Here is a 17,922-nt window from a genome sequence, read left to right as displayed (position 1 = left end):
AGCAGGGACACTTAAAGGAATCTCATCTTGCTGTGATGAAATGGTTGAAGATTCTTCTACTGTAAGGTCCTTTCCCCTCTGACACTGACCCCATGTTATTTTACTGCTGCTGTACCTTCATGATATTTCATAAACATCCTCATGGCTGCACCCTAGAATTGTAATGGATGACGGGAGAGACGTGTGAAAGGACCGTCTGACTGATGCAAGGAAATTGGCACTCCAGCTTCTTCCCTCCCACCCCTTTTGCTCCTTCCACAATATGTGTGTGTGTGGGAAGATACTAACCTTCTGGGTGCTCCTGAGTTACTCAGGGCAGGAGGAATATAAACCAAGGAACCTGAGGACTTTGACTTCAGATGGCAGTGGAACAATTCAAGAAAAGTGAGATGAGGCGAAGCAGAGGCTCTCCAAAGAAAAATTCCCTTCTTTTCTACTGTCCTTTTGAAGTATTTTGAGTGGAGCAGGAGCTGAGCTGAAAGTTAAGCTTTGCAAAGCTTTTGATGTTATAAGAACGGGTGGGGGCACTGATCTGAAGTCAATGGTGGCCCACATGTGGAAAGAACTGGGTGGGGGGAAGCTGAGAATGTTGTAGAAAAATAGATGCCTTTTTTCGACAGAAGAACAGATTTCAGTTCAGAATGAGTATAAAGTTTTCCCCTTTCAGACCAATGTTAGAATCTTTTCTACGGCAAATGGGAATTTTGGAGAAAATTGAGTTGGTCTTATGGCTATTGATACTAAGCCACAAACCCGCCTCTCCTCTATGTTCCCCTACTTATTGTAATAAATTAATATATATAGTAATTGTCATTAAACTAGGACAACCATTTGATTAAATGTTTGATTGAATTTGGCTTCTTTTTTATTCATTAAAGAATAAAATCAATGAAAAAAACAAAATACAAGAGATTGATTTATTTGTTTCTTAAGGTTAGAGGAAGATTTTATTTATTCTGCATGTACTTTACCATCTCTTTTTAAACCTTTGATCAATGCTTAGCTTCAAAGATGGGAATATTAATGATTTTCATTCTGTTTCACGTATATTACCTCTTCTTTGGTAACATTCAGGCAAAAGCTTTAACCTGAATGTCATGGGCTTTAGATACAGAATAGTTATAATTGGCATTTAGAAAACAAACACAAGGGATCTGATCCCAAAGTCTTGATGGGTCTTGATGTAAAATGTGTGACTGTTTTCAGTGGAATCATCAGAATTCATGCTTTTACTTGAAATGAAGGTAAAATGAACTCCAGGGCTGATTTAATTCCACATTGCAAAACCTCTGTCAGGACAAGGGCAGTATTCCTGCAATATAGATCTGGATCTATTTTCCGGATCCAGCTAATTCAATTATCCAATTGTCTATTGATTAGAGATTACTATAGTTTCATTCATTTTAGCATTGGAATCATGGGTGCATCTAGAATCAAGATAGTGATCGTGATGGTGCAATCAAAACTCTGTGATCTAAAAAAAATGGCTGAAGTTTCAAGCACACCATTGTAGCTATCATCTTGATGTTTTTTTGCCATACACTCTGAGTGTACCCCACTTCTCAATAGTTAGAATTTTGTGAGTATTTAATCAATGTTGGTTTCGATAGAAGTAAGTCACTAAAACTTATGAAACAGGCTTTATTTATGCATGTACACAGTCTGGGAATATGATATGGGTTCTATTGGATATACATATTCCACCAATGGGTCAGATACAGGTGAAAAACACTATCAAACTCTGTTTTCCATGACAGCCAACCAGTTGCCAACGAACTAGAGCAGGGATCCTCAAATTTGGCCCTTTTATGACTTGTGGACTTCAGCTCCCAGAATTCCTCAGCCAGGCAAGCTGGCTAAGTAATTCTGGGAGTTGAAGTCCACAAGTCATAAAAGGGCCAAGTTTGAAGACCCCTGAGCTAGAGAGAGAAACAAAGACAGAGACAGAAACCCATATGACTATTTTAACTTCTAAGTCTATATTTTTATTTTGTTAGTCCCAATAGTACATAAGCTTTTAGTGAATAACGGTATTCTTGTAGAGATCCTTTTCTGAAGTCTTTCTCATGTATTAATAATTTTATATTTTTATTCTTTAAAAACATTTCCAACTTAGATGTTTCTTGTTCTTTATACATTCTTGACCTACAAGCGCTACAATCACAATTGGGACCAGAATTTCCGTTGTTAAATAAGGCAGTTAAGTGACTTTCAGCCATAAAGCTAAGCTTTTTTGCAGGATTGTTGCACAGTTAAAATGGAGCCAGAGGTTTTTATCCCTTGGTCTAGGGCAGGGGGTCTGCAAAGTTGACAACTTGTGGACTTCAGCTCCCAAAATTCCTTAGCCAGCATAGCTTGTAAATCAAGGATTACCAGATACTTGCTTCTTGTGAAGGGTGGTTCAGAGATAACTGATGTTCCAAGGCTTAAATGTTGAATGAATGAATGAACCTTTATTGTCAAAATACAACCTGTATACATAGAGATTGGCTGAGCCTCCCTTCATGCCCCCACCACCACAACTCACAGTGACAACAAACCCATCTTGTTACACCATGTGAGCTAATTGCACAACACACCGGCCTTGCAAATCAATCATACATAAAGTTATTTCCCGTTCAAGAGCCTGACAGCCCATGGATAGAAGCTGTTCTTCAGCCTGTTGGTATGGCTGGCTATACTCCTGTATCTCCTACCCGATTTTAGGAGAGTAAAGAGCTACCGACCAGGGTGTGAGTCGTCCCTGAGAATTTTCCTCACTCTTCCAAGGCATCGAGCCCTGACGAGGTCCTCCAGTGGTGTCAGGGGATAGCCCACGATGTTTTGTGCTCTGCTCACCACTCTCTGTAATATCTTCCTATCCGCGGCTGTCAGACCAGCATACCAAACCACAATACAGTGCGAGAGGATGCTCTCTATAGTAGACCAGTAAAAGAAGGTCATTAGCTGTTGTTCTACCCTGTTCTTCTGCAAGACCCTGAGGAAGTGGAGTCTCTGTTGGGCCTTTCTGGCCACCTGGGTTGTATTGACTTTCCAGGTAAGATCTTCATAGAGGTAGACTCCCAGGAATTTAAAGGAGGAAACTCTCTCCACACAGCCCCCCTCCATGTAAAGTGGGGCAGGTTCCTCTCTTTTCCTCCGGAAGTCTAGCACCATCTCTTTTGTCTTGCCGATGTTCAGGTGCAAGTTGGTGTTGAAACACCATAGGGATAGTTTTTGTACCTCCCCCCTGTATGCTGTTTCATCTCCACCTGTAATAAGACCCACTATAGTGGTATCATCTGCGAACTTAATGATCACAGAGGATGGGTCGGACGGTACACAATCGTATGTGTACAGTGAGTACAGGTAGGGGCTAAGCACAATGAATCTTACCTGCAAAGGAGGGTGGAATGTTGGTGCATCTATTTTTACTTGCTTTAAATGGAGCTCACATCCTGGTGACTACTTGGACATGTCCATGTAGGTTTCTTGGCTACAATTCCCCAGTGCTTTGTCAGCAGCTTCTAGCCATGTGGCTTTGGTATTCCAGATTAGCCTTCAGTTCCAGAATTTCTTGGTTACTCACCCTGGACTTGACAACACTAAGCTTTTTTTTTTAGCGAGAAATTTTTTGGATAAGTGCTACTATGCACGTATAAAGAACAAGAAACATCTAAGTTGGAAATGTTTTTAAAGAATGAAAATATAAATAAAATTATTAATCTACGAGAAAGACTTCAGAAAAGGATCTCTGCAAAAATGCCGTTATTCGCTAAAAGCTTATGCACTATTGTACATAGCTGGCTGAGGAATTCTGAGAGTTGAAGTCCATGAGTCATAAAAGAGCCAAGGTTGCTTACCCCTGGTCTAGGGCAGGGGTAGGCAAACTTGGCTCTTTTATGACTCATGGACTTCAACTCCCAGAATTCCTCAGCCAGCATGGCTGGCTGAGGAATTCTGGGAGTTGAAGTCCATGAATCATAAAAGAGCCGAGGTTGCCTACCCCTGGTCTAGGCCATCCTTGTGGCTTCTTCTCCATATACATGTTGGTCTGCATAAGGACGCTCAGGGTGGCAGTACTCATACTGTACGGCTGAAATATATCAGTCTCTTGAAAAGCAGCGTTCTAATGAGAACATGCTTAAATGATGCTAAATTATTGGGGGGTGATTAACTGAGAATAGGCACATATTTTAGATGGTGTTTTGAAATAAACAGCAACGTCTGAAGGAAACACAGGGGGGTGATTTTTGAAACGCAATAGAAGATGACAGGAGCTGAGAAGGAACATAGCCGCCCACTAGGCTTTATTGAAAACCAAGTCAGCGAAGAATGGGCTATATAGAAAACCTGGAATGGAGTCTACAGGAAATTGGAATGCGCCTAAGACAGGGGTAGGCAACCTCGGCTCTTTTATGACTCGTGGACTTCAACTCCCAGAATTCCTGAGTCAGCATAGCTGACTCAGGAATTCTGGGAGTTGAAGTCCCCGAGTCATAAAAGAGCCGAGGTTGCCTACCCCTGGCCTAAGAAAAGGAAAGAAAATGGCTTAAGTATTTTTTTTAAAAAAAATTGTATTATTCGCAATGACTTTTTATCTATCTATCTATCTATCTATCTATCTATCTATCTAAAGGTTCCCCCACACATGCGTGCTAGTCGTTTCCAACTCTAGGGGCCGGTGCTCATCTCCGTTTCAAAGCCGAAGAGCCAGCGCTTGTCCGAAGACGTCTCCGTGGTCATGTGGCCGGCATGACTAGACACCAAAGGCGCACGGAACACTGTTACCTTCCCACCGGAGTGGTCCCTATTTTTCTACTTGCATTTTTACGTGCTTTCGAACTGCTAGGTTGGCAGAAGCTGGGACGAGTAACAGGCGCTCACTCTGTTACGCGGCACTCGGGATTCGACCCGCCAAACTGCCGACCTTCTGATTGACAAGCTCAGCGTCCTAACCCACTGAGCCACCACGTCCCTTGTATCTATCTATCTATCATCTATTTATTTATTATTGGGACTTATATGCCGCCCTATCTCCCGAAGGACTCAGGGCGGCTAACAACAATAAAATACAATAATACAAAAGTTAAAAAGAAATTAGATTAATAGCCCCAGTAGAATAAATTAAAATTAAAATTAAGTTAAAAATTAAAAACATAATTAAAATCCCTGTCAGTCTAGGCCAGCCTGATGATGTTATTTAGTAATGAATCATATGCCATGCAACATTACTCTTGAGCCCACTTCCGCCCATGGAGCGAGCTAGCAGACTAAAGAATATTATGTGGCAGCACGCGCTTGTTTCCAGATTCGGTCCACGAAGCAGCCCAAACCTTATTTCAGGGGTCTTCAAACTCAGCCCTTTTATGACTCATGGACTTCAACTCCCAGAATTCCTCAGCCACCATGCCTGGCTGAGGAATTCTGGGAGTTGAAGTCCATGAGTCATAAAAGGGCCGAGTTTGAAGACCCCTGCGCTTATTTCGATTGGAGTTAAAATGTATTTCCCATCCTTTCCCCCAATCTCTTCTGTGTACTACTATTGGCAAAAGAGTAGTCGGGTGGTCCAATCAGGGAGGGAAACGCTTAGAAAAGGGCGGGCATTTGTGTTTGTGGGTTGATATTCCCCGCCTTCTTTGCACGGCTTTTTTCCCCCCGATTGGTCCGGCTAAACATTCTGTGTACATATTCAAGCCAATAAGACGTTGCAAGACTGTCCTTCTCCTTCCTCCAAGCGCTTTGATTTTCCTCTCCCCGCGCGGAGTGGTAGAGTTTAGCAGAGGCTGTATTTCGGGTAGGAAAGTTTTTATTTAAATACCGTTCGAACATTTTTTCCTGTAATATATGGCTGGGTGGCTGCTACAGAAGTGAGGCTGCTAGGAGGTTAAAATTAAATTTGGAATAATATTGCAAAGAAGAGATTCTTTTGAGATCTTACTTGCTGACACCGATCGCCTGATTTCAGACGTTTGGGAGTGACCGATTGTGTTTTCTTTGGGGAATTGAGAGAAATTGCTTTTTGCACGGGGTCAGAGGAATAGATTTTTTTTTAAAAAAATGGCTTTTGCACATTCTGAGCTTAATCTTACTGGAGACATAGATCTCCCCCCTCCTCCTTTTTTTAATGTCACATTTTACACTTTTTTTGAGGATAGTACACAAAATTTACAACATTTTTCATTTTAGTGTTATTTAGACCAGTAATTTTCAACTCTTTGACAACTCTTTAAAAAATTCCCCAGCCAGCTAGAGAATGGCATTTAAATGTCTTACAGCTGGATTGGAACATTCTCAAATTCAGTGTTTTGTTTTTTTCCCTCAAACTTGGCAGCCTCGATATGGTCTATGCTGCCTGGGGGAATTCTGGGAGTTGAAGTCCACAGCATGCTCAGAGTTTTATCTTACTCTTGCTAGATCCTTCAACACTGGGCTTTGATCCCGAAATTATTTTCCGCAGCAGGATTTTCTGGATTGCACCTAGGTAACAGAGTCCTGAGTGTGATTAAGAGTGATGTTAAGAGCAGCATTGGGTGGTATTTCAAGAGATGGAGAAAATTGTTCTTCTGTGCTCATTGAAGTCTACAGAATTTGAAGATTAATGAATCTGAAATTAAGATCTTCCATTATTAAAGTGTGCTCACAGATTGCTGTAGCTTCAGGTGTCCGTGGATGAGTTCTGACTGTTTGCCATAGGACAGTCAATATGTAGAGAAGTAATTAATTCTAATTGTTGAGACCCAGATTCTGTACTCTGATCCCAGAAGTCATGTAGTGATTGCACCTTGGGCCAACCTTTTTCTCTTAGCTCAGTGTTTCTCAGCTTCAGCAACTTTAAGATGTGTGGACTTCAACCCTCAGAATTCCCCAGTCAGTTTGAGAATAACTTCTAAATGTCTTCCAGCTGGATAGAAACATGCTCAAATTCAGTGTTTTTTCCAGCTTGGCAGTTTCAAGATGATCATACTAGCTGAGGAATTCTGAGAGTTGAAGTTCACACATCCTGAAGTTAGCACTCAGCAACTTTATTTAGTTACTTCCAGTTCAGAAACTTATGCAGTTATAGGGAAATATGGTTGTTTTAACCATGAACTATAGCAAAACAAACTAGAGCTGGAAACAGTGGTTTGATTTTGCCTTACTTTGGTAAACCATAGTTGAAACCATTTATCCTTGTCAAACTAACAATTATGAGTAGTTTGGATTTGAAAGAAGATGCTTTTAGTTTCCTCTTCTGGAATGGTCTTGAAGACTGGAAGAAGTTGTGCTCTGTCTGAAGCTTGAACAGGCTTGTTCACATTGTACTAAACTAAAGTTTAATGTTAAACTAAACCAGGAGGATGATTGCTCTGTTAAATTTGTGGGCTGTAGCATCACTTCAGACTTTTCTAAGCAAAAAAATAACAATTGATGTCTTGATTCTGCTGGTTCCCTTCCTGATTCATGTTTTGTTTCTTTAATAAACCACATACACTCTGCTTTTTTTGTAAAAGAAAAAGGTGCCGGAACTCACACATGTCATACATCCCGCCTTGCCTACCCTACAAGGTTCCATCCAAAAAAGGTGCCGGAACTCCGTTCTGAGCGTTCTATGAGGAAAAAAAAGCCCTGCGCATACATCTGCATTGTGCCTTCAAACAAAGTCATGGCAGCTGGAACAGCCTTGGTTTATGATGGTGAAATGATCAATCATAAGCTACTATGGAAAGAGTAAGTACAGCTTGTTGTTGTTGTTTCAGTTAAGAAGAGAATTACAGATACAGGTTGTCCTTGAGTTAAAATGGTAATTTGGACCAGGATTGCCTGGGTGGGGGAAGCCCTGGCACAGGCTGTGCAGGAGTTGGGGGAAGAGGGTGCAGTGGATGCACGTGTGTGTGTGTGAATGCAGCAAGGCCCAGGGAAGGAAGGCATAACACAGTGTGCCAGAAGAAGGGGAGGGGGTAGAAGGATTCCAACTTTATACTAATAATAATAATAATAAGTTGGAAGGGACCTTGGAGGTCATCTAGTCCAACCCCCTGCTAAGGCAGGAAACCCTATACCATTTCAGACAAATGGCTGGCCAGTCTCTTCTTAAAAACTTCCAGTGTTGGAGCATTCACCACTTCTGAAGGCAGGTTGTTCCACTGGTTAGTTGTTCTAACTGTCAGGAAGTTTCTCCTTGGTTCTAGGTTGCTTCTCTCCTTGACTAGTTTCCATCCGTTGCTTCTTGTCCTGCTTTCAGGTGCTTTGGAGAATAGCTTGGCTCCCTCTTCTTTGTGGCAGCCCGTTAGATATAAATTGAAAAAGTTTTGGCAGACATTGGAGATTCTGTTATAATATCCTAACCACATTAAGATACATTCCAAGATTTCTAGCAATTTCTGTTTCCTGATTTTGACAGACTAACACAATCTTGAAAACCTGTCAGAGACCTTCTCTACTTCAGTTTATACCAATTAATATGAAATTGTTTTGTGTTTCTCAGACTTTCTACTTTCCCAACATTTATGTATTTGCTGCAGTTAAAAGGTAAAGGTAAAGGTTCCCCCGCACATGCGTGCTAGTCGTTTCTGACTCTAGGGGCCGGTGCTCATCTCCGTTTCAAAGCCGAAGAGCCAGCACTTGTCCAAGGACGTCTCCATGGTCACGTGGCCGGCATGACTAGACGCCAAAGGCGCACGGAACGCTGTTACCTTCCCACCGTAATGGTCCCTATTTTTCTACTTGCATTTTTACATGCTTTCAAACTGCTAGGTTGGCAGAAGCTGGGACGAGTAACAGGCGCTCACTCTGTTACATGGCACTCGGGATTCAACCCACCAAACTGCCGATCTTCTGATCGACAAGCTCAGCATCCTAACCCACTGAGCCACCGCGTCCCTTATTTGCTGCAGTTACATGAACATAAAAGGAAAAGAATGGAACCTTTTGCATTCTTTTAAAGCATTTGAGACAAAATAATGGGAGAAAGTGGAATTTATGCTATTTTTGTTGGTTAAGTGTATGTGGTGATTTGAACACAGCCTATTTCCTCTGCATTTAAATAAGAGGCACTGAGAAGCATTGACTGCCTGTCCTTGAAAATAATAATAATAAAAAAAATTCCTTAACTTGGGCTACAAGGACCCAGTCATGGTTTTACTTGGCAGGAATGCAGAAGGGACTTGTCACTGCCTCCTCCTGAGTTCTTTTTTTGACATCTCAGCCTAGCTTACAATTTCCTGGTGTTTGTCCTATCCAAATACAAACTAGATCATGTTTTTTTTCCTTAGCCTTGTAAATATCACTTTCTGAAGTAACATGGATGGGGGAAGTTGAAGAATACCTAAGCTGAGGTCCTGCCACTCAGGTTTCTTCTGGGCGAGGGACGCAATGATGCCTTTTCTGCTGTTAGACAAAGAATAATGTTTGATTCTGTTGGACAGAACTTAGACAGTTCTGAGACTTTTTCTCCAATAATAATTTTTAGGCACATTGATCAGTTAGCTATCAATTCCAGAGTTCCAGATTATTAGTGCATCTCACTGTGGTCCCCACAGCTGTGTTCCAGGAAAGATGTAATAATGTACCTGTGGTTCTGAGGAAATGGAGACTTTCTTACCAGTGGTGGGATTCAAATATGTGAACAACTGGTTCTCTGTGTGGATGCTGCTTCCGGAAGTCCATTCTGGGCCTGGGCAACAAAAAATTAGATACCAGTTCTGCGGAACTGGTGCGAACTGCCTGAATCCCACCACTGCTTTCTCACATTTTTTCTTTATCTATGCCAGGATCTAAAGACTGAAATACTTTTTATAAATAAACTCGGTGAATCAGATCTCTCTTTCTTGATTTTTCTGCTAGCTAATAAAGATTCTATGCTGCAGCCTATAAGATTAGATCAAAGGGCAATATGGGAACATTATTGATTATAATCTGCTCTTTTGTTTTGTTGCTGATTTGTGTGGTTTCATGATTTATGTTTATTGCACCATCATAAAATTTTATTTGTTCAGCAACTATTGATAAGATTTTCTTGTACTCTGTTTATGATGCATGTTATTGATGTACACACTCCTACTAAATATGTTTGTTCATTTTATGCTGGTTTTTGCTTCTCATCAACATTAACAAAGGAATTCTTAATTCCAACCAGATCTGACCCTGTTTAGCTTTCTTCAAGGTCAATTAGGTGCTGCCACCTAGTGTGATATCTTGTTGTTACAAGGACATTTGATTCTTATACAGTATGATGTTGACTTCCCTACAACTTGGAATTTTCTGCTCACCCAAATAAGTACTGGTACCTTGCTCCCTGTTTAGCTTTTTTTTTCTTTTCTTTTTTGAGATCAGCCAGGCTGATGATGCTAATGTGCTGTGATGCAAGTACAGATTTTTTACATTTATGAAATGTACTAATGAGCAATACCGCTGTTTTCATTTATTCAATTTCTATAACTGCCCATATTAGTCAGTGGAGCATCATGATCAGAAACCTTCATCTTTTGCATGCTTGTGCATTGTTGCTGCATGTGCAAAAGGAGAGAGGCTTTGATGTTGATACATACAGCCTTGCTGTGGATATTACCGCATGCTTCAAAAAAGAAAATCTGGTCTTGATCTTGCCTTAGTCCATTGCAACCTCGGCTTTAAGATGTGTTGATATCATGGCTGGGGAATTCTGGGAGTTGAAGTCCACACATCTTCAGCTTGACAGGATTGAGGAACACTGGTCCATTGTTATCACAGAATCAGAGTTGGAAGGGACCTTGGAGGTCGTTTAGTCCAATCCCCTGTCTAAGGAAGGAATATCACGACAGATTTAATTGCCTTGCTCTTAACAACCAAAATAGAACTCTTAACGGGGGGGGGCTCTTTTGCATCATTCAAACCCCCAGTTTAAAAGGGTTTTAGTTAATATCTGAGGTATTTCATTATCAGTACTGCAGTAAAGAACACATTCCTTCCTTTGCCAGTTTTTTTCTTTCTGGTAATGAAAAAAATAATCTTTCTTAGCTGCAACATAGATTTGTAATAATTTCATTGGGAACTTAAATCTTGGTCTCATTTTTAGCCCAAACTGTGATGTGGAGGTTCCTGAACGGCTTTCTTCCTGCTATGGCCGCCTTCAGCACTATAACCTGATTGAAAGATGCATTTCTGTCTCTGCCAGAGAAGGAACTGAGAGTGAAATCATGCTGATTCACAGGTACGCTCCTAGGGCAGCATCCCTCCACCTCAGCCAGTGTTGGAGAAATTATGAGGGAAAAATTCAGCGCCATGTTTCTTTTACACTTAACGGATATAATTTGTTTTCATAAAGTTCAAGACAAGTCCTAAACCCCCTAGAAAAGAAATGGCCATTTGCACTGAAAAATACCCCAAATGTTCCACCCCAAATCTGGTAACAAAATAGCCTATGTTAAATGATACAGTTTTTAGTGCACATGGCATCGTGTATGTACAGGTAGTCCTTCAGGTACTACCATAATGGAGCCTGCCCAATTTACAGCCCTTTTTGCCGCAGTCTTTAAGTAAACCAATGGTTCGCTATATGAGGGGTTTTGCCGAAAAGCAGAAGTGCTGGGCTTTGGCAAAAAGCTTGAAAAACTGCTCACGTGACTTTGAGATGCTGCAAACAACTGTGAATGCAGCCATGTTGCCAGGCACCCAAAAATTGTTCACATAAACTTTGAATTCAGATTGTAAGTCTCCTTTTTTCAAATTGGTCATCGCTTTAAATGATTGCTAAGTGACTGGTTTAGCAGTTCACTGGATGGCCAAGAGATAAAATGATAAATGGGCTATTGGCTCAAATGTTGCCTGTAAAAACATTGCAAAGAGAGTTTTGCAGTCTTTCTGCCAGAGCCCCAGTTTCTCATTGGAAAAAAACTCCTTGGAAGAGGGAAAACATAAATAACTTATTTCTTTATCTCTCAGCATCTTCATTGCCAGCGTGCATAATTACTACAGAAAGCGACAATATCACAATTGAACCACGGTTTAAATACCGTGTGCATCTGTGTTGAGTTGGACCTTATGTACTAAGACTAAGAATTCGTCATATGGGTCACTGAGCTCATTATCCTGATAACTAGAAAAGGTCATTTGCTGGGCAAGCTGCAAAGAGATAACTTCCATTCAGAAGTTGATTCTGCTGAGATCCTACAAGGAGTGCAGAATAGACCAACAAAATGATATGAGGTCTGGAGGCTAAACCATATGATGAACAATTGAGGGAACTAGATATGTCTGGTCTAACAATGATATGATAGCAGTATTCCAGTACTTGAGGGGCTGTCAAAGAGGGAGTCAATTTATTCTCCAAAGTACCCGAGGTCAGGAAATTCATTAAAGAGAAATCCAACCTAGAACTAGGATCCAGATTGTTGGGGGCAATAAGCTGACTTTGTAATAATGCCGTTTGGGGGCCGAAAGCCCTAATAAGCAGGCATATACATAGAATGAAGGCTATTGCTAAGCACATTGGTTTGTGCTTAAATTGTAAGCCGCCCTGAGTCTTCGGAGAAGGGCGGGATATAAATGGGATTAAAAAAAAAACTAAGGCAAAATTTCCTTGACAGTGAAAACAATCAGTGGCACAGGTTGCCTCTGGAGGTTGTGGGTGCTTCATCACTGGAGTTTTCAAGAAGAGACTGGACACTATTTGTCCAGAATGGTACGGGATCTCCTGCCACGGGCAAGGGGTTGAACTAGATACTAGAAGACTTCCAAGGTCCCTTCCAACCCTATTATTCTAAGTTCTTCAGCTAACCTTGATTTCTGAATATTTAAATTACCCATCCAATGAGTTTTCTCTTGGCTTTTAGGATCTCTCCCTGTTTCCCTTAGTGATGGCACCAGGCCATCTTCCCATCTCTAACTGCTCCCAACTTTTCCACTTTCCACAGTTTCTTAGCATCAGCACTGATGTAAATATAATTACACACTCAGATTAATCCACAAAAAATGGAAAAAGGGAATATTTGTTATAATAGAAAGGGGGATGGGTTCAAGGCTGGCATTCATTCTTGGTCTCTTAATCTTGGGAGATTTATTGTTGCCCTGAACTGAGCCATAGTAAGAAATGAAGCACCAGTAAGAAATGTTCTTTTGGATTACTAAGTTCAATGCCTCCTAGACTTAGTGTTCTAAACTTTAAAAAATCCATCCCAATGGATTTGCATTTTACATGGCTGTTCCTGATAAGAAAAATGGTCCCAATATAGTTTTGGCTTAGGGGCAAAATCAATAATCAGCCCAGTTTATATACATACTGGTTTAGCATTTTATCTGAGATCTCAGTTGGCTTTCCATAGATAGCTGTCCTGTCAGTTTATCTGCAACCAGATTCCTGATTACCAGAGTAATAGAGACAGCAGTATTTGAAACTGGCTCACACCCTATGTTGTCTCAATGGGTGACAGTGTTTCTTTTTCTTTTCCAGTATGGATTATGTGGAAATTGTGAAGAACACTGAGAAAATGGAAGAAGAAGCGCTCCAAAAAGTCTCTGCTGAATATGATGCTGTTTACTTTCATCCAGTATGGAGCGTAATCAGGAATTCTTCCTAGATACAATATTCCTTAACGATAAACCTTTTTCTCCAAATCCTGCTATCCACTCAGTGTTGTGGGGCTGCTGTTCTTCAAAATTAAAGCATATTGTTCTTAACTCATGAATATTTCTAAAGGATCCAAGGACACCTTGCAGGGGATGGATCTTGCAAGGATCACATGGTTGCAGCTGTTGCTTTGACTTTTTAGTCTCCCTATGGAAGGCCTGAAAAGGATCTATTGCTTTTGCTACCGCCACTAAACCCTTTCCTGATTTAGAGATGCTTTTCTTTTTTCTCTATTTCTTAAAATCTCTACCCAAAATTATGTAACTAGAATAAGATCTTAACACCACAGTCATTTTGTTAATGTTGGAAGAAGGAACCAAATTTAGCCCTGTTAAATAACTTAAAATGGGTTTCCAATGGCCACCCTTAACTTTAAAATGTTTCTACAGGCTCACAGCTCTTACCTTCCCTGGAACTATATGTTCATAAACCTATCCCTCTGACAGGTGGAGGTTTTCTTATGGCTAAGATTCTAAGCTTCCTCTAGACCAGGGGTAGGCAACCTTGGCTCTTTTGTGACTCGTGGACTTCAACTCCCAGAATTCCTGAGCCAGCACGGCTCAGCTTGGAAACCTCTCCCTTTCCCCTCAGCATGGCTGGCTCAGGAATTCTGGGAGTTGAAGTCCACGAGTCATAAAAGAGCCAAGGTTGCCTACCCCTGCTCTAGACCTTCCACCTCCCCAAATTCCTGTTTTCTTAGTTCTCCTATTGCTGGGAATATAAAGTGGGAGGTGGTGACTGCTGAGTGCTTCTATGGATTACAGTTGTAATACCCAATGCCTGAATGAGTGGGGAAATTCAGTGTTGTAGAGTGCCAAGCTGTTCCCATCTCTCCAGCCTTCATTCATTCTTCTTGGAAAATGCAGTAGAGTCTTTGAATCATGAACTTGTTCTGTTCTTCAGACAACATATCGTTGTGCCAAACTGGCTGTGGGAGCAACACTGCAACTGGTAGATGCTGTGATGTCGGGAAAGACCCGTAATGGCTTGGCTCTAGTAAGGTAACCAAATTGAAATATTTTCTAAGTAAATGTTCTTTGGTACAATTTATGGTTAATTGACTCAGTCATGCTTGTTTGCAGGCCTCCAGGTCATCATAGTCAAAGAAGTGCAGCCAATGGATTTTGTATCTTCAATAATGTTGCTATTGCAGCAAAATATGCTCAAAGAAAATACGGCCTGCAAAGGTGGAGTATATCTATTTAAAGTCACAAATTCTTGAAGATCTTACCTTTTAATGAACGTTGTGGTTGGTTCATGCAGAATCCTCATTGTTGACTGGGATGTGCATCATGGACAAGGAATTCAATACGCATTTGATGATGACCCAAGGTTTGTCAATTGCTTGTTCTTAGAGATGTTGCAACAAACTCAAAAACTGCATGAGTTTCAAAATGTTTACCAATGAACTTCAGTAGCAAACAGCAGGCCTTAAGATATTTTGATAGCTTGCACTACACAATTATGTCCTGTTGTTTTGGTTTTTAGGCAAATTGAATTAATTTTGCTATAACCTATCTTTTATTGTCTGTTTTTATAACATGGCTGTAAAACTCCCTTCGGTGTTGAACTAAAGTGATAGATGAGGTCTAATCCAAAGATAAATAAAGATGAAAACAACTGATTAAAAGTATACTTGCCATTGTCAGGTACATTTACAAATTGGTTGGCACTCATACCAACACCCACATTTTTGTGGGAAGCTTAAGTTCAGCAGCATCTTAAAAACTATAACTACACAAAATTAAGCTCTTTGAGAACACCCTGTATTTAGATCAGGTTACAGAAAACTAGATAGTAAAAATTCATAGATTTCAGGCTTAATTCAGCTGTTCTCTCCAGAAATAAGCACTGCTGCTTGTTTGCTTGTTCGGTTTTAGCAGCAACTTCATTAAATAGTACTTTGTTCTTGCTAGTATTCTCTATTTTTCCTGGCATCGGTTCGAACACCAGAAATTTTGGCCTTGGCTCAGTGAATCTAATTATGATGCGGTTGGTCAGGGGAAGGGAAGAGGATTCACCATAAATGTTCCTTGGAATCAGGTAAATATTGTTTAATAGCACCATAATACAAATAGATGTTAAGCTCTAGCAATCATGCATTTGATGCATTTTGTTTTTAATTCCCTACACACACCTTGCATACATATTTGCGTCAGCTGAGAACTCATTTTGTAATTAGAATAGATTTGTGTTCTTGTATACAGCAGAGGAATTATGCACAAGGAAGCATGATTTCTGATGGAGTACTGTAATTTTTATTTGTAGCAAGGACTTTTAAGAAAAATAACAAAGTTTTATCATTTTGGAAATATTAATGAGGGTTGCATTTGGGGCAAAAAAAAGTAAAATGCAGACTTTATATTGTCAACTGGAACCTAGCACAAATTTTAAAATGTCCATATAATTTTCCTTCCTGGGGATTTAGAAAACTGTTTGCTAAATACAATTTAGAATTTGTTGGAGAAGCACAATGCTCTCCAGAGATGATTTCCACTAAGATATTTGTGGCCTAACAGGCCTATATATAATGGCAGTTTGGGGTTCTTTGTTTTCTGTTTTAAAAGAATTGATATTTTATATTATGCTTGGCTTTGCAGGTTGGAATGGGAAATTCAGATTATTTGGCTGCATTTCTTCATGTTTTGCTTCCAATAGCTTTTGAGGTAACTTTTGAATTCTGGACCCTTCCCCCCCAATTGCAGATGCTATTTAAAAGTAGAGTACAATAGTAAAATACTTTTGTGTACTATCAGAAATAATCTTCAGCTATTTAAAAGCAACAGTTTCTTTTTTTAAAAAATATGCTTAGGATTATCTACAGGAAGAAGGATCCAAAACCAAGACAGCAGCTGTACCACACTCCTGATTTTTTTGCTTCTGTTGGGAGCTCCCCAGTTTGTTGTTTTGCTGCAATTATCTCTGCATAACATGAGCTGCTAGTTGTTTGGATATTTTTTTTAGAAAAAAGAGACTATGAGCCCCTTCACAAATGAATGTTGTTGTACAATTGTGTGACAGAGCCAATTCTCTGACATCTCTGTAATGGTGTGAAAGGAATAGCTCCAGAGATACTACAGACAGTCGTTGACTTACAATCACAACCTTTAAGGAAGGAGGTTGTTCAGTGAGTTACACCTCATTTTATGTCCTGTTTTGCAAGGGCTGTTAAGTGAATCACATAATTGTTAAGCAAATACTGCTTCCCCATCGACTTCGCTTGTCAGTGGCAGGCTGAGAGCATTGAAAAAAGCGATCACATGACCCCAGGATACTGCAACTGTTGTAAATGCATGCTGGTTGCCAAATTTTGATCACATGACCATGGGGATGCTGCAATGGTCGTAGGGACATAAATTACAGTGAAAATTTTTCACTGTAACTTCAGTCACTGAATGGTTGTAACTCAAGGATTGCCTGTAATGAGAATGCCCTTGATCTGTACTTTTCCCTCTCTTTTTGAGATCCATGGTTTTAAAATGAATGGAAAACCTATCAGCTCAAACTGATTGGATTGGGACTGAATTGGGAAAGAAACAAATGAGTAAGGGATTAAGAATGACAATGTGAGGTCTGAAAGACAGTTTTGGTTCTCCATATCCTACATTGGTCAACTGGAAGGAGTATCAGCATGCAAGTTCTTCCTAGCAAAAAAGCAGCAATGCAGGGAATCCTTGTTGGTTGCTTTTAGTCACCGTTTTTCAACTGTCTGGGGAATTCTGGGAATTCTGCAAATTTTAACGTAGCTGAGGTTGAGGAGCACTGCTCAAAGATTTTATGAAAAGTTGGAAAGGGAACAGTAGATCAAAGATCAAATCTTGGATTAATTTAAGAAAGTAGGTGGCTGGACGTGCCCTGAAAGGCTTGTTGGAGAATTGGAGAACCTGTGACCTTCCAGGTCTTGATGGACTATAACTCACAGCATCTTTATACTGTACACATTATTCTGCAGTATAAACTCTGTTGATTTTTTCCCTACTGTAGTTTGATCCAGAACTTGTTTTGATTTCTGCTGGATATGATTCTGGAATAGGTGATCCAGAGGTAAGCTCTTTTCTAGATACTGTTTTTCCTTTCTCTTTTTTCATGAAAACAGGCAGTTTTTTTTTAAAAAAATCTTTATTTCTCTTTGTTTTGTTTTTAGGGGCAGATGAAAGCAACTCCAGAATGCTTTTCCCATCTTACTCATTTTCTAATGAATTTAGCTAAAGGAAAGTTGTGTGCAGTTTTAGAGGTATGGATTTTATTAAAATTTGATTTTCAGTTTAATAAATACTATCAACTTCTTGAGGTAATTACTGTTCAGATTTTTCTAGGATTATGAATATTCACATATTGACACAAATCTCAGATGCCCA

At 40.1% G+C, this 17,922-nt stretch overlaps 1 protein-coding gene across 2 annotated transcripts in view; it reads left to right on the top strand.

Moving 5' to 3' along the window:
- The first annotated feature begins 5,675 nt into the window (after positions 1–5,675).
- The window catches only part of HDAC10 (histone deacetylase 10), a 28,098-nt gene continuing 15,851 nt past the window's right edge, over positions 5,676–17,922 (top strand). For both annotated transcript variants that reach the window (XM_081331092.1, XM_081331093.1), the window contains exons 1-12: positions 5,676–5,776; positions 6,314–6,463; positions 7,473–7,689; positions 11,015–11,149; positions 13,388–13,484; positions 14,468–14,565; positions 14,647–14,751; positions 14,828–14,896; positions 15,481–15,607; positions 16,165–16,230; positions 17,549–17,608; positions 17,709–17,798. In XM_081331092.1, coding sequence (XP_081187218.1) covers positions 7,571–7,689; positions 11,015–11,149; positions 13,388–13,484; positions 14,468–14,565; positions 14,647–14,751; positions 14,828–14,896; positions 15,481–15,607; positions 16,165–16,230; positions 17,549–17,608; positions 17,709–17,798 — 966 coding nt within the window. In that variant the 5' untranslated portion in view covers positions 5,676–5,776; positions 6,314–6,463; positions 7,473–7,570. The remainder of the gene's footprint in view (positions 5,777–6,313; positions 6,464–7,472; positions 7,690–11,014; positions 11,150–13,387; positions 13,485–14,467; positions 14,566–14,646; positions 14,752–14,827; positions 14,897–15,480; positions 15,608–16,164; positions 16,231–17,548; positions 17,609–17,708; positions 17,799–17,922) is intronic.

The sequence above is a fragment of the Vipera berus genome, assembly GCF_964194415.1.
Source record: "Vipera berus genome assembly, chromosome: 6".
Lineage (NCBI taxonomy): Eukaryota > Metazoa > Chordata > Lepidosauria > Squamata > Viperidae > Vipera > Vipera berus.
Note: the sequence above shows the minus strand (reverse complement) of the source record. Positions and strands in the feature narration are given on the sequence as shown.